The 16,982-nt window shown below is 37.0% G+C and overlaps 1 protein-coding gene across 4 annotated transcripts in view; it reads right to left on the minus strand.

Moving 5' to 3' along the window:
* FNDC3A (fibronectin type III domain containing 3A) overlaps nt 1-16,982 on the minus strand; it is a 112,631-nt gene that overhangs the window by 58,106 nt on the left and 37,543 nt on the right. For all 4 annotated transcript variants that reach the window (XM_062487698.1, XM_062487696.1, XM_062487695.1 and 1 more), the window contains one exon: nt 15,793-15,868. In XM_062487698.1, the coding sequence (XP_062343682.1) occupies nt 15,793-15,868 (76 nt within the window). The remainder of the gene's footprint in view (nt 1-15,792; nt 15,869-16,982) is intronic.

Raw genomic sequence — 16,982 nt, forward strand, 5'->3', positions numbered from 1 at the left:
AGCCCACAAAAAGTTTCTGGCAACACTGCAGTTCCACAAACAAATGTTCAGATGTAAGTTCCTTAACCAAGAAATAGATTTTGAAGTAATACTTTATTACACAGTTTTGTTTCAGATTGTGAGTGGACAAAACGGTCCTTGGGGATGACAATTCAAAAGATGACATTTGTGATAAGAAATCATTCTGTCATGCCACAAACTGTAGGGAACAAAACCTAGGCAAATTATACAGAATCATATGACAAAAGAGAGACTTAAGACCAAATTGAAAACATCTGATGTCATATAACTTAAACTTTGCAGCATCTAAAGCAAACACTTTGCTTCAGCAGCGTGATGCACTGGCTGCCTCCAGAGGGCAAGTCTCTGCTTCTCCACATTCACCACAGCTTGCTGCTATTTAAGAGAGTGCTATGAACACCAAACTAAGGAATAACCTGGGACTCTTCTGCTGGAGATGGACCACTAACAACTGGAATGGGACATGCTTAACTCCCTTAATCCAAGAGCTTCTAAGTGGAAAATTCAGAGCCAGGCTTTAAAATAGGAAGTAGAACCCAGGACTTCATCTAAATCATAGAGGAACCCTCATTACATCAACAGAAAAAGGCAGCTTGCTTTCCCATATATTTTCCCTCTAGAATCTTTTTTTTGATGTGAAGATGCCCATCTCTAAAAGACAACAACAACAACAACAACAAAAAAAGGCCAACTCAGAATTTTCCAGAGCTTCTTGGCTAAGGAATACTGCTGGAATTGGGGAAGCTACATGTCTAGGTTCTGTGGTACTTGCAGAGCTCAGATTTTTTTCAGTTGTGGGCAAGTGCTTTAAACAATTTCCTGTTGATGACAGTGTTTGCATTTCAGAATGAACTTAATACAGCCCAAGTAGACAAGCAGCCTTTCTCCAAAAGGAGAAAGGCATCATTTATATACTATCTCTGTACTGCCTCTGATGTCAGTCTCCTGACTATCCCCTGCAGCCTCATGTTTTGTAGCATTAGAGGCATGTAGGGAATTCCACAGTCAAAACAGGAGAAGCAATGGATTCAGCATGCTTGCTAAGATTAGATCATTATTAGTGGGTTACCTGGGCTGCACCTGAGACTTCGGCAGCTAAATCTAAGTCACAACTAAGGTGGAATCCAAGCATTTTAAACATGACCCCTTGCAATTACAATTCCTCCCATAGACATATTTTTCTCTGTCTTTTTGCTAATAACAAGCCTATGAATGCAACTACAATAGGGGATGATCTGAAGACAGTGGAAATAAAAGTTTGACTGAAAAACTACCGATCTTAAACATTGCTGTCATTGCAACTGACATCATAAATACTTAAACATTTAGATTAAGATTTCTGCTTCTGCTAATGACTTAAGTCCACATACAAGAATTTTCATGTCCAAAACGCTTTGCAGGAATTTGATCCCAGATTAATTAACCCCAAACCATGATATGCATAAAGAAAGCACTGGTATTGTCAGTCAGACTTAACAACACAGAAAGGTGCCATGCTTGCTATAAACTGCAGCCTCTTCTGCAGTGAAATGCTTCTACTATTGCACAAATCCCTTAACATTATCAACCAATTCGCAATGCAAACCTCACATTTTACTGATGAAAATGATAAGGAAATGGCTTTCAAGGTCTGCAATGTAACTAGTAATAACTAATAAAGACTTTAAAATCTGTATGTTTTATACTTGCTTTAAAATTTGAAGTTTAAAATTTGGTCTTTTTGGTGTTCTGTGTGACTAAGACTCCTTGATTCTCCACAATGAACTCCTTACAGATCACTTAAATGAGGCATTATTTTCTATAAATCTCAAGCAGGTTACCATATACAGGAATTATGTAAGCTCAAATACTAAGAGCATCTATCACACAGGTTTCTCTTGATAAAAAGGTTTTAGCAATGTAATAAACATGTATTATCAGAAAGAAAGTATCTGGAAAAGCATTAAGCTGGGACCAGAAACAAAGATAAGCCTATACCTCTGCAGTGCTCTCTTCAAACTCAATTTGCTTTGTAATCAAATACATTTTGGAAAGTAAAACACCCACTGTTTTGGCATCCAAAATGAACCTGGAGCCAGAAAGAACTGTGTAAGGAATCTACTTACCTGTGCCAAACAAGAGGCCAGGGATGAAACAACTAACTTGGCTCAGACATATAAGGATTGTCATTCCAAACCAGAAGAAAGGGAAAAAGACAAATGCATATGGTGGATTTTCTTACCATACATTATGTATGGATCAATATATCCCCCCCTGAAGGAGCTGAGACAAGAAAATTGCTTAATAGCTGTGAAGTAAAGGTACCCTTTGTGCAGAAATCTTTTTATTGCTTCATTATTGTCTGGATGCAGGAGATGTAAGTTTTCTGTTGTACCATGAGGGCTCAAGGCCTGAAAAACACCTAATGTATCAAGTCTATTCACCTGCAATTGCAATTTCATTCCTCTCCCCCATCATCACTCATCAAGATCCATCATAAATGGATTATATGTAAAAGCATTAAGACCAATACCAAAGCAGTTTTTTATCCATATGTCTCCCTCAACTGCTCTTCTAGAGCACTACTCTCCTATGTAGCCAGATTCTTGTAATTACATAAAAGTATTTCACAGCCATTTGATAGCCAGTCTAGATTCCAGACTAGCTCTGGCATTTTTTATTTTTCTTTTAAATCCCTGCTGTTTTCTACCAAAAGTCTTTGTTAGCCAAGCAAATCAAGTTCTTCTACTTTCTTTTTACATTTTCCCCTGAATATCCTAACTTTCCACAACACCTTCAGTCAACTTCATTTCATCTTTCATAAATGAGTTATAAAATTACAGTTGAAATCTCAGCAGAATCCTGTAAAATGCTACTAAATATCCTAAACTATACTAACAACTACTGTCGTGCTTGTGAGTCAAATAGATAGCTTGCCTGCTTCTTCCTTCTCAAGTGTCAAGTGAAGAGATCCCCATCTATAATTTATTAATCTTATGCATGACCTTGCATTGTATATAACTGCGTTTCACTCACTGGTACCATTCAAACAATGCTCCTTTGAACAACTACTGCATGTTCTTGTTGATCTTTTACCACTTCTGGAATATGGATTTCCTGTGCCATTAGAGTTGTCTGGATGATCAGCTTTGCTGAAATCCCAAGTATTTCTAAAATGTCTCGCTAGCCAAAAGACACCCGAGTACACTGATTACTGAGTGATTAAGGAGGAATATATTTACATCCTAGGCTAGGTGTGCATCATGCTTTTAGCATTCAATCCTTTCCTATTTCATGGACAATTTAGAACCTTAAAAAAAAAAGTTATACTGAGTCTGCTGAAGTTCTTTGGAAACAGTGACCAAAAACATTCTGTGCTATGCTTTCAAGGAAACAGGCAACATGCAGATATCTGGCCTCAAGACTCCACTGCACACTTGCAATTCTTTACACCTGCATTTTTTAGACCTATCTGCTTCCCACTGGCCCTCTTATCTGCCAAAACTATATCCTAAATAAATGTAACCTTACCCAACATTAAGCCTCTTTTCCTCTGTGGAATGTTCCCAGTCACTTCAGACCTTTTTTCCTGCTCTCTGAAGCAGCACAGAAACATTTACTCTGCTACTTGCCCACACCCAGCAGCACAGTAGCACCATACAAGATGATCCAGCAACATACATTTCTGTGCTTCTGAAAAGAACTCCAAACCCAATACCCTTCTGTTTAACTACTGTCACCAACACAAAACTAGATTTTTTTCCCCATAAAAAATAATGTGTCTCTTTTTCAGTTGAGAGGACAAGGCTCAGTAACTGAAAAAAAATTAAAAAAGAGACAACACACTGAAATTCTGTGAATATAATGCACAGTTGGAAAGCTATTGTGGAGAAATCAGTGCTCTGTATGGCATTTGAAAGACCTGACAGAGGATGAACAGAGAAAGCTGTGTGGGCATATTAATAATCTACATGTCATACCTCTGCTGGAAAGTGATGCAAGGAAACTTTGATGTGTATATAGCTGCAATTAAATGAAAAGATAGGGTATTTCCAAGGTAAGTTTTCCTACTGATCATGCAATTTTCATAAGCACTGGAAGGGTGTAGTAAGTATAAAACCATATTTTTCACAAATATTTTACTGAAAATGCTACATGGATATAATGTCAGATTTACAACCTGTGCAGAAATGCACTGTTGTAATACACATGGTCCAGAAGTGACATCAATAATCAATCTCAAGATCTCATGCTTGACAGTCCTCTTGTATCCATTTGTAGTACAAGTCAGGGAAATAAATGGAAGTTAGTCTCACACTAGACAGTCCTCTTCATCTCAATCAATATTAGTTGATATTCACTTTTATTTTTCAGCTCTCTTAGCAGGTGATTTTTAAAACTCATTCATGTTGGAAGAACTTAAACTGGTTCCAGATGTTTAGACTGCCCCATAACTTACTTTCACTCATGAATGCATTGCATAGCCACCAGATGCTCCCCAAAACTGCGCTGCCAGCAGTGTCAAATTCTAATGGGAGATAGTCACTCTGCTTTTGACCCCAATTCATTAAAAAATTCTCTTTCAGGAAAAACAGTTTAGCTTCTCAAATTCCCAAACTCACCTTGGGCTTTAGGCACCCCAAGGATCTGCCTGCAAGGTAGCTTTATTTGTATGTGCTATCATTTGAAAAATAAGAGCAAAAAGTCAGGTAAGATTTCAGATTTAACGGAATTTTAAATCTAGGTTAGAGTCAAAGTATTATTTTGATACATCTAACAGAATCTGATCCAAAATCTTTGCCTGATCACAAAACAAGAAACAAAATACAAAGTATATGGAAAGCATAACAAAAAAAAAATAAATTTAAGTACGTTTCATATAATTTTCCAAATCTACCTGCTCGTTAAGAGCTTTACTGAGATGTGTCTTGGCTGTATAGACCAAAAGAGTTAACTCTGTCCACACAGTGGTGTTTTTCAGAGTACAAACTTCCAGTCTAAAGCAGCTGAGGATGCAACACAATAGCACTTAAATGCTATCTTTCAAGAGACTACCTTAAAGACAACTTGTTGGAAAAGCAGAGAAGAGAAAGGCTGACCATTCTCTGTATATTAACTCCTTTTAAGAATTATTAATGAGCAATAATATTTACTACTGGTTTGGCATGTATAGTTCTTACTGCAGCTCTTCCTTCAGTTGGCTTGAAAGGCACATCCATTCAACCTCTGAAATGTAAAGATCATCCAAGGGAAACACATTATACACAGTATTTATGAAAATGGCCCATATATACAGCATCAAAGTGAAAGGATAAGTGAAACTTCTGAGGAATGGGCAACTGGAAAAACAAATCAAGAACAAGCAAAGGAGATAAACCATATCCTCACTGAACAGCTGATGAATCAAAAGGGAAGGAAGGTGTCATCAGCTTATCTAGAAGCTCCAGTACCATTAACCTGAGACCCATCTACAAATTACTGAATGCTATATAGTCTCTTTAAAAAATCTGAAGCTCTTTGAATGATGTCCTAGAGCACCTGCCCTAAACAATTCAGTTTTCTAGGACGACTGGAAAGCTCTATGCAGTGTGAGAAAGAGCTTCTCTTTGGCATAAAGAAATAAGAACAGCAATGTGGATAGCTGCATTCACTTCCAGTGAATTTGGCCCTTCCAACTGTGAAACCCCTTGTGATTACCCTGTTTCTTAATGGCTTTAAGTGTCTGAACTTACTTGTAACCAGTCTTTAACTCACACTACACAGGAGCTGTTTCTATTTGTGTACAGCTAGCCTGCCTATATGCAATGAACTTGGTTATCTTCTGTCTGTTCTTCCTTGCCCTCATTTGGACAATAAACTGCTTTAGATGTAAAACAGATCACTGCATGTCTGCAAAAGGAAGAAGGGGAAGACATATTGCCATGATTTTAAATAAAGCTGAAGAGTGACATGATCATGTAAGTCATGCAAGCTGACAAAACCTCAGTCATTTCACAGACAGTCAAAAAAGAAAGCTATTAATTTACTATTAATAACATATGCACAGCCACATCTATCGAGCCACGTACTGCTGATTCATCTATCACAAAAAAAAAAGAAAAAGAAAAGAAATAATAATAAAAAAGGAGAAACTAAGAACAGAGTGAAAAACCTCTGGATTCAAAGTTGCAGCATTTAGTTAGATATCACATTCTCACAAGAACAGACAACACAACACCTTGCACAGGTGAAAATGAAGGAAAGGGAGACTAAGCTCCTGAGTCCTGGCTACCCAACAACTTCTGGCATCAGAGAAGGCACGGAGGCAGAGCAATTTCAGCTTATAAGCTTGCTGGCATGGTTGTGACAGCCTGGGCACGTATGAGGAAGTGGCATTGTTTTGAAGAATTCTGGAAAAACAATGGCCATGAGAGCTTCTCCACAACCATGAAGACTGTCTTCCTTCCTGGTGTGTCTGCAACCCTTCACAACTACCAAGGGCCTGACAGTGGCAGTGGCACAAGATAAGACAGTCATGACTACAAATGGGACAAGAGTAAACCAAAATCAATTCAAAGCTAATTCTTACTAACAGTAATTCTGTGATACAAGTCTGAATAGCTTGACAGCTACAGCTATACTATAAGGAACTATAGTGGAACTATAAGGAACTCTCCTGAGGTCTCATCTAACAACACACAGCGTTTTCCAACAGATGACACACCAGCCTGTATTCGTGCTGTACATAGTTATGAAAGAGGATCCAGCAAAAGTAATTCATGTACAAAGTTCCAGCCTTTCCATTTTCATGAAACCCAGTACAAAGTCCATTTAGAAACTGTTTTGAGTTTCTACAGAATAAGGGCACCATTTGTTTTGAAATAATCAGATAATGAAATTAAGGAATTTCTTCCACTCTTTAATCTTAGAAATCTTCATGAATGCTTATTATTTCAGTTAATCAAATTGCATCCAATTAAGATAAAGAAAATACTATCAGTTTAAGTTATGTTAAATGTACATTAAGTGAAAATATTACGTAAAACACCCATAGCTCTATCTTTTTAATTTAATTCAAACTGCTTACAGTTTACATTAGAGAAACTTTCTACTTAGAGAAAACTAAGTAGACTAACTACTTCTACTTACTAGAAACCAAGAAGAGATCCTACCAAAATTTCCCCCTTCTTTCCCCCCCATAAAGCAAGTAATATAGGGCTATTTCTTTTCCATCAACAGCACAGTCAGAGAAGAAATCAGATTAACTGATTGCAGTGCCATAAGAATATTATCATATTGCCAGACACAAACCTGTCAAGCCTAACATGCTTCATACTATGCTCATCCAACTGATTCCAGACTGAGGCAATAATAGCACCTGAACCTCAGAAGCTTGAGTTAATACTTCATAGCCTTGGGGGCCAAATATGTCTGTCTAGAGTAATGGAAACCAAGTTTTAGGGGCATTCTCCAGCTGTAGCTTAGGGCTGTAAATTAATTCCCCAACATGCACCTCCAAGAAACAGTACCATCCTTGCAAAATGTGATGCTAGATGCTCATGGAAACGGATGAGCTCAGAGAGTTCAGGTGCTTGAGGACAAAGACATTCACTGAGGGTACAATAGTGAATCAACACACCTAAATGAGGCACTTTCAGGATGTAGCCTTATTTATTTCAGCTTACAATAGTCAGGCTTTAGTTCCAAAATGGAGACATCTCATTTAGGTATCTAAAATTATATGTCTGCATGCAAGTTAGGACTTTAAACTCCCATTATAGCAAGTGGAGATCTAGTTGGTACAGACAGTGGAGCCTGGAGAGCTATTGAGTGCAAACTGATGTCAGCTGAAAAGCACTGAGTGTACTATACCTAGTGACTAAATGTTCACTAGTTTCAATGGGAGCTTAGATTCAAGGCCACATATAGAAACACACATTTAGACACCTAAAATTAGATGACTTCAGTAAGGAGCTGAAGCACTGATATTTCAAACAAATGTCTCCAGAACCTTCCTACAGTCAGGCTGAGTTTGCAGTGTGGAGATTGCAGTGTAGTGAAAAGAAGGAATAAAGGAGAAGATTAAAGAAGGTACAAAGGAAGATTAACTGATCTGAATATACAGGAAAGTCAAACAGGAAAAAGAGAGCCTGACTGAACACCTCACAATGAATATAGTACTTTATGAACTCATATCTCAGAATGCATGAAATAAGATAGAACAAAAGTTAAAAAAATACCTATTAGAAGAACGAGAAATAACCAAGGCAAAAAATGTTGCAGCCATTTTGTCCATATGAAGATATTGACTCTATTTAACACTTTTTAAACAGAAATTAATGTCAGAAAATGATATTTTTCCTAAGACACACTACAATCCACATCATGAGAGATATGCATTAATACATTCCTTTTTTTCTTTGATTGGCTACTGCAGAAGAGGACAAATCTAAAACAAGCCTAGTTTGCTTTTTAATCAAACTTTTACCAATTTCAACTTGTTCTGAGAATAGAATGTTTTAGAAGTCCAGTATTTATAATGCTAACAAAGTAGGCACAACAGTAATGCTCTGGCAGAACAGCAGCGTGATAAAGTAAGTTTTTCCAATAACAGCTTCTTGTGTCATCCGTGCCTGCTTCTTTAATGGATCAATGAGACTGGAACCACAAAGACCCAGTCAGTCATCAGAATTAATGGAGGACAAGGTTAGGCAGTTCCCAAAGAGGGCTGAGGGAGCTCCATTACGAGGTTAATTCTCATGGTCACTCTCAGAGCAGAGAGGCCAGTCTAAAGAACTGAATTCTGGATTGCTGCATTTTATTCTTGTCAGGAAAACAACCTTGTTTTGCACTACTTTGCAATTTTCATTGAGTTAACACAACAAATTTGAAAGAAAGTTGTGACTTTTGAAGGGTGCCTCTGCCCTACTGCAAGAGGGCCCACAGAATCAAGGAGGTATGTCTGAACCCAGCTTTAATTCAGCAGCTGTACTAGAAGAGCTGCAGCAGCAGGGCTTACAGGCAAGTTTTACCTGCCAATAGTATTTGACTTATGAACTAGACTTCTGCTATATGTCAAAGCCAACACATGAGCATTCTACATACAGTGCAGTGAAGGCTTAAATCCATCATTATTTATTTAACTTACCAGAGGGGTATTTGCCATATCTCAATCCAATTTTTAGGCTAACCTACCAATAAAAGGTAGAAGGGTTAAGCCTTCAACAATGTTTGTAAGGGCATTCGTGCATCCTGTTAATCAATCTAAGCTATAAAAAGAGCAGCTCCTACTTAAAATTATTTTGGAATGAGACAGTTCCAAATCAAGCTGCTACAACCACGCTTTGTGACCACTTTCCCTCATCATCTTGTTTCAATACAAAATGGAATTGTCTCCTCTGCAGTCATATTCCCACACAGCTGGCCAGCACTAATATTTTTAGTTTGAGTGCAGATACCTAGAAATAAAAAAACCCTAACCCTTTAATTTTTAAGAAAATGGTGCATATGGCAGGTCATTCCCAAACAGAGTGTACTTTAGAGTTAAGCTACTCCTACAGACTCAGCTCTGACACTCTGCATGGACATCCTTAACCATGAGTTACTCAGCTGCAAATCACTGCAGCTTGTTCTGACCCCATACTTTCATTTGATTTCTCTTAGCTTCTCTCAATGTCTTTTATAAAGGCCATCTAAATACTTCCAGTGGAGATCCTAAAATTAATATATAGAAAATTATATTAATTTAGGTATCCATATCCAGTTTCAGCCTTACACAGTATCTTTAGTCTTCTACATAGAAGGAATAGAGATGGCAACTGACATAATTTACCATTTAGGGTGAGGTTGTTTTGAGGGTTTTTTGGATTTTTTTTTAATGAACTGACACATAAAACCTTGTATCTGTATTTTCAGAAGGCTACTGTGGAGAAAAGATGCAAAGCATCACTGAAGATGAAAAGGAAAGCAAATAAACTTACACATGTTGTCATGCAGCATTTCAGTATTTAGAAACGAGAAACAGGTAAACAGAAACAAGGATGAAAAATTAGTTTCTTCTCAGGCTACAGAAAGAAAAAGAGCACCCAGAGCAGCTTCTTGGCTGGCTTCAGTAAGCTGTTCTTAATGGGAGCAGGAAAACCAAAGCACTAGACCTCTGTAATACACATCTGGGTTTACTTGTAAGGGGTCTGTTACTCAGGCTATTAAGCTACCTAGAAGACTACATATGGTGTAGGAGAGAACTCTTGTTAATAGTATTTTATTGCTTTCACTAGTTTTTCCATTACTAGAGAGCTGTTTATTTGAATAAACATTATTTTATTCCTAAACTTTGCCCAGTGTTAATGTGGCTACTGTGCAATTTAACAAACAAGATATGGTATTTCTAGAGGTGACGTCACCCTTTAAGTCTATAAATGTGACCACTACTGCGGTGCCAGGTGTCTTTGTGCATTCTAAAATCACCACAGAATGACAGCACACACTTCCTCCACTTAACACAGTGGTTGAGGATTTGATAATAAGCTATGGTGGTCTTGGGAGGGAAGCATCTCCCAATGACCATTAGCAGCTAACAAAGTCCCTCCTCAGGGATCTGTGACAACTTGTACAGAATTTATGATAGATCTTTAACCATTTCCAATATTAATAAATTGTTTTAAAATAAAAATCAACACCAAAGCACAAGACGATATTTGAACAAGATACATCTAGGGTTTTTTTTTTTCTTTTGTTTTTTTGGGGTTTTTTTTGCTTCAAATGTACTTAAATAGCAGTTACTTTCAGATTTTAAGATGCTCAGTTTGGCTGCTCTAACATTATCTGTAAACAATCAAAACCATGCCAAGCCTGAAAGCAGAAAAGAGTAGAAAATAAATTAAAAGCTGCCCTGCAGAAAACTTGGGGATACTGGTGGATGAAAAATTAGACACAAGCTGGCAATGTGACAGCTAACTGTATCTTGGGCTGCATCAAAAGCAACAGGGTGAGGGAGGTGATTCTGCCTACCACCTGGAATCCTGGGTTCCGCAGCACAAGACAGACATGGACTGGAAGAGGGTCCAGAGGAAGGCCAAAGAAGTGGTCAGAAGATTGGAGTATTTCTCCTATGAAGACAGGCTGAGAGAGTTTGGGTTGTTCAGTCTAAAGAAGAGAAAGTATTGGGGATACCTTATTGCAACCTGTTTTAGATAAATAGGGTTTATAAAATAGATGGAGAAAGACTTTTTACCAGGCCTATTGTTACAGGCCAAGAGGCAACATTTTAAACTGAAAGAGAGTAGATTTAGACTGGATATAAGAAACACATTTTCATGACGCTGGTGAGGCACTGTCACAGGTTGCCCAGAGAAGTTGTGGATGCCCCATCCGTGGAAGTGTTCCAGGTCAGGTTAAATGGAGCTCTGAGCAACTTGGTTGAGTGGCAGGTGGACCTGCCCATGGCAGAGAGGTTGGAAACAGATGACCTTTGAAGGTCTTTTCCAGCCCAAACCATTCTGTGATTATGGAACAGTTTTATTCACAAAATATTCTGGGTAATGGGCAGGTTTGGTTTTGCAAAGCTCAACCTGATCTGAGAAGAAATTAAAAGTTTGTGTTTCATTACTGTTGTCACAGAATTGATCTATCTTCTTTTCGTCTTGGCTTCCTTGAAAATACTTTTCAGAAGAATTTTATTTCTTATTACAAAGAGAAAAAAATAGGTTAAGCTTGCTTAACTTTTATCCCAGAGCCTAACCTTAATACTGATACTTCATTTAATTTCAAAGCATGAAGCATTTATGACTCATTCTAATTTACATAAGTCTTCTTATTCTATTATGAAAATGGCAATTTCCCTTTGCAGAGACATATAGAACATGGTCTCTCTTATTGTGTCAAGTAACATTTAATAGCCTTAGCTGTAACTTGGGACTGTTACAAAATGTCCTCAAGATGAGTCATCTTCATTCATTTATTCTGCAGTAGGAAGAATTCATGAATGAGTGATCGGCAGTAATTCACTTCTACAAAGAGAGCCCATTCATACATTTCAGACCTGGTTTTCTGAATCACTCTAATGTAGCTGATTATTTCATATTAACAGAAGAAAATTCTGGCTTAAGGAAAGTTTTCACAGAAGTCTGTGTACTTCTAGCATATGAGAAAATTTTAATAGATTTAAAAGACTTCTTTTGAAAAGAAACATTTTGGTCTAACACATGGTTACACAGACAGATATGTTCCTATTTATCTAGCAAGAAATGCATAGTGTTTTTATAAAGTTAGAGACTGATAAATGGTTTAAATTGAAGCTGTGTCAAGGGGGAGCACAAGTTGTCACTATCAGACAAATCACTAAGCAGGCAAGGAAAATATTTCCTAATATGTGAAAAATATGGCCACTGGCATACAGAAGTGCTCAATCAAAGCTGTATTTAAGTCAAAATACAGACAACAGAAACCCAACTATGATTCAAGACTGCTAACTACAGAAATATAAAGTAACCATGTTTCTTATTCTACAAAAATAAAGGATAAAATACATGTTATTTTAATTCATTAAAAGGTCACCGAAATAAAGGAATGGAATTCATCAAGGAAAAAGGGTCCTTTAACCATCACTGCTCTTTTGCCATCCTTAGGAGATTTCAAACCAGGAATTATTCTTATGAGTCTTTTCACTCAATATTATTCACTCAATATTCCACTGCCATGGAAGAGGACCACATTAAGAAGCTGCTTCTGACTTAATGTAGTTTCAAACCAGGCAAAGCTTTTACAGATGACCTGTGAGAGCAGACATGTGGTAAGTCAGTACGAAAACCTGCATGTAAATGTAGCATTTTCTTCAGAAGCATAGTTCACAGAAAATGGATCGCGTGCTTCTCCATTAATTAGTGCTTTAAGTTTTCATTACTACATTGACTCAAGGACAGCTCTAAACAGCCATTTCATTCACACCTCTCCTTTCTCCTGAAGAGACACTAACTCTCATCATTTTCAGACTGAGAAATTTTACACTATGTACAGTGTTGCCAAAGTAAGGACAGTTCTCTTTAAAAATAGAATAGATGACAAGAACAGCACAAAGATTGACAGAGCATCTCAAAAATGCTTCCAATAGGCAAATATTTGATGCAAGAAAACACAGTTAACATTATGGTTAGATTTATTAACAATCCGCATTGACTTCAGCAGACAGCACAATCTCAAGGTGAATTGACCAGCAACCAAGCACAAGAGAGATTTAGAATTATCCAAGGAAACGTGGCTTACCGAATAATTCAAACTAAAGTATCTGGCTATCTGCACTGCTATCTTGAATCCATAAGCAGCTCACTACTTCTCAACTTCCACTCTTTCATTTTAGTACTATATTTGCATAATTTCAATTTTTATATCATACATCACTGAAAAAACTGCATATGTGTTCTTTGCAGAGACTTTTAAGTCAGAGAAGAGAATAAAATGGGCAAATATTTACAGGAAAAAATAATATTTAGTCATTATAATGACTAAATTAACTTGCTACTGATTGTATTTCCACTACATTTCAGCCATCTTGTCCTTCTTCAAGCCTTTCTAAAAATAAACATCTGTGTACATTTATCCAAACCATTCTCATTATATATTTCTGCATCTTTAACTATGATTTCACCTAACAACTGAGTGAATACAGTGAAGAAAAAGCAAGGAACTGATGTGAGTTTCCTTTCTTTCTTACTTTCAAGACAATGCAATAGACTCCTGCAGCTGTAACCCGTTTTGCAGACAGGTAATCCATTTTGTAGACATGTCAAGGGCAAACTATGTTTGAGAAGTTGTGGCAGAACAAAAAGGACCAATGCCAAATTACTCTCTATAGTTTACACCATCTAAAATAGTTTATTTTATACAAATCTCTACACAGAAAACCAAACAGTATAGAGTCCTCATGAGCTGCAATGCATATAATGAAAAAGGAACAGCATCGATTATGAAGGGAATTTCCTCTTTAAGGCAGACAGACTCTACAACCCAGAAGGTAGAAAGGTCCATTGGCACAGCACTCAAAAACACAGAAATGTCTCAGAAGTGGCAAGAACAGACCAGAAAACATTCAAAAGATCAGGTGCAACTCAGATTCTGTATGAAGATTACTGAATTCACAGTGATGAAAAAATCTTTATGCCCCCTATTTTACTGCCAACTATAATCCACAATTACATCTCCAGGACAGGGGAAGGACAAGAAGAGTATCTATGTAACAGGAGGTTTGCAAAAGCTGTGGTAGTGACTTGGGATGTAGTTTTCCAGACTGCAGTGCCATTTTCCAGGGAAGTTGTAAAGACTGCACCTCAGTTTACACTTAGTGAGTCCCAGAAACAATAGTAACTTGCTCATACTCACTTTCATATTTAAAGGATGAAGAAATCCACAGCTGAATCAGATCACAATAGCAATCTGCCTACTCCTAAAGCAAGAGGCACCAGGCAAGGATAAAGCTGTACCATGGAAGGTTAGAACCATATCTGTAAGGATATGATCTTAATACTTCTGCAGTTCATTAAACACTTCCTGCTTTGAAGACAGTCATGCCAGGAAAGTATCAATTCATTCTCCACCAGTAAGACCATTTGGTAAATCAAATATTAGAACCAATAATGCAGCACATGCCACTTCCCTCAGTATTTCGTGCAATAGAAGCAAAACATAGCTTTTCTTTAATTTGAATTGCAAAACAAAAATCATTGTATTTCCCTCATGTACTGTCAAGCAATTTTTACATACCATGTTTCAAACAAGATATATGGAATGGTGAGCTGCAATACTGATCCATTTGTGGCTCAAAGGATGCAAGAATACTATGCAAGCAGCACAAAGTTTTGAAATATGGTGCTAACAGACATATGAACTTTAAGAACTTTCAGTATCAACTTAATTACCATCTAAGGCCTCTTTTGAATCAGTTCTTTTGTAGCCAAAGGACCTGCCTATAACATTGGAAACCAGACCCTTCTGCTCTTCTCAGACTAGAGAGAAGAGGGAAAGGAGCTGGAAAATACTTGCTTCAAATTCGCAGAACAGTATCTGTTGGAACTGGGTCAACACCCAGAAAAAAAACCCAAAAGTTAGGATTCAAGGATTCACTGGCCCAGATGATGACAAGCAAAAATGTGACCCCAAAGCTGAATCTGCAGGTACTCTCTTACAACACAGTAAAATGGTATTCTATGCAGCACCAATAGCTGATTGCTCATTTCTCACAGTACCTTCTCGATACACTTAACTGGTAGTTATTAATCTGGAATAGAAAACATCATCCAAACTGCCCATCGCATAAGGGGATGCTATGCTTAGACAAAACATTTGTATTTTGAAGCTGCACTTGCTAGAACTCAGAAATAATGCAATTTGGCCCCCAGAGATAATGAGAAACTGGGTGGGATAACTGACAGGGAAACCATGTCTACATGATGGCATAGAATAAAACAAAGTAAACTCTAGCCATATTAACAACTGCAGCTTTTAATTTGAGGTCTGTGAAATAAATAAGCTTAGTCAAAAGTTGCTACAACAACCTTTCCGTGTTTGCTTTGCAATCTGAAAATGTTCCTCCCTTCTCCTCCCCACGAAACTTAATTTCATCTAATACAATGAAAGAAAAAGTACTTGGTTTATGGCAGTAAAATCTAAATCCCAATGATCCTTAGCATATAATCTTTTAGGTCTTTAAACAGCTCTTGCATTTAAAATAAATTCTGTCATTATTTTACTTTCATCACAAACTGCCTTTTATTAATTCTGATTCAGACGCAGAAAATATTAAAATAAATGTATCAACTTTACCTGTAATGCACTGAAACTGTCCATCTTCTCTTCTTATTGTAAATGCTTCCCCTGGATTAACTTGCACAAGAATAACCTTAAAAATAAAAAAAGTGTTTACAACCATTACACATGAATATGTTACAGAAGTCTGGTATGTGAAAAAAAAAGTTTTACTGGGAAAAAAGCAATCTTTTGTTCTGGTAAGTAAATACATTCTTTTTCAATTCACACTTCTTGCTGTCTTCATCCCACAGAGAAAGAAATAACAGCAAGAACAAGCACAGATATTTTTAAACAAACATTTTTCAAAGAATGAAGGAAAGAATAACAATTAAGTAAAACAGTACCTGTACAAATTTTATTTTCTCAACTGCTTGGTAAAATTAAAAAGCTATTTGTACAGCTTAAATTATTTCAACAACTTGAATTAACTCCAACATTAATCAAACCATTGCGTAAACTTTCAGAAGGAAGCCTAGAATTCCCAGTGTTTGACATCAACCACTTGATAAACAGTTTTCAACACAAGGAAAATAGTGTGTCATGTTCCTCTTTACATGACCCAAGCATATTTGCACATTCATTAATGCTAAAAAAATATTAGAAGTCATGACAGAGTAAGTGCACCAGATGCCCATCATGAAGCAACATGTATAATTTTATTTGTGAAAAGCTGGTTATCCTAATTTTGTAAACCCAAGCAATGCAGAAATGACAGCAAAGTACACAGCAGACAAAATAAACAGATAAAGTTTGCACCAAAGCAGAAGTCTGTTACCATTTTAGGTTTCTGTATTTTTATTTGAAACCTGCTCTTCTGTGAGGAAAAGAAGTTTGTAAACATGAAAAACTCAGCTAAAATTATGAACAAAGGAGGAAAAAAAAAAACACCTTTAAAAAGTAGAAGAGCAGGTGCATTTTAAAATTTCTTTTCTGGACAGAACTTTCTTCAGTCTGCTTGCACACATCTAAATAGAGCTTATGTCCTCCTCCCTCTACAAATCAGAAGGAAAGAAATATTTATAAACACAACTCTTGAGCGCTATGGCCAGAAATTTACGTCATTAAACTGCCAAAAGAAAATAAAATCTTTCATGTTTACAAAAACACAACCAACAAACCAAAGCCCCCAGAACTGGACACTTGAGTATTACTCATTTTAGGAATACCAGAGATAAAGGAAAGGATATGCAAATCGCAGAAATCAT

This window comes from Cinclus cinclus, chromosome 2 (genome assembly GCF_963662255.1).
Source record: "Cinclus cinclus chromosome 2, bCinCin1.1, whole genome shotgun sequence".
In the NCBI taxonomy this organism is placed as follows: Eukaryota; Metazoa; Chordata; class Aves; order Passeriformes; family Cinclidae; genus Cinclus; species Cinclus cinclus.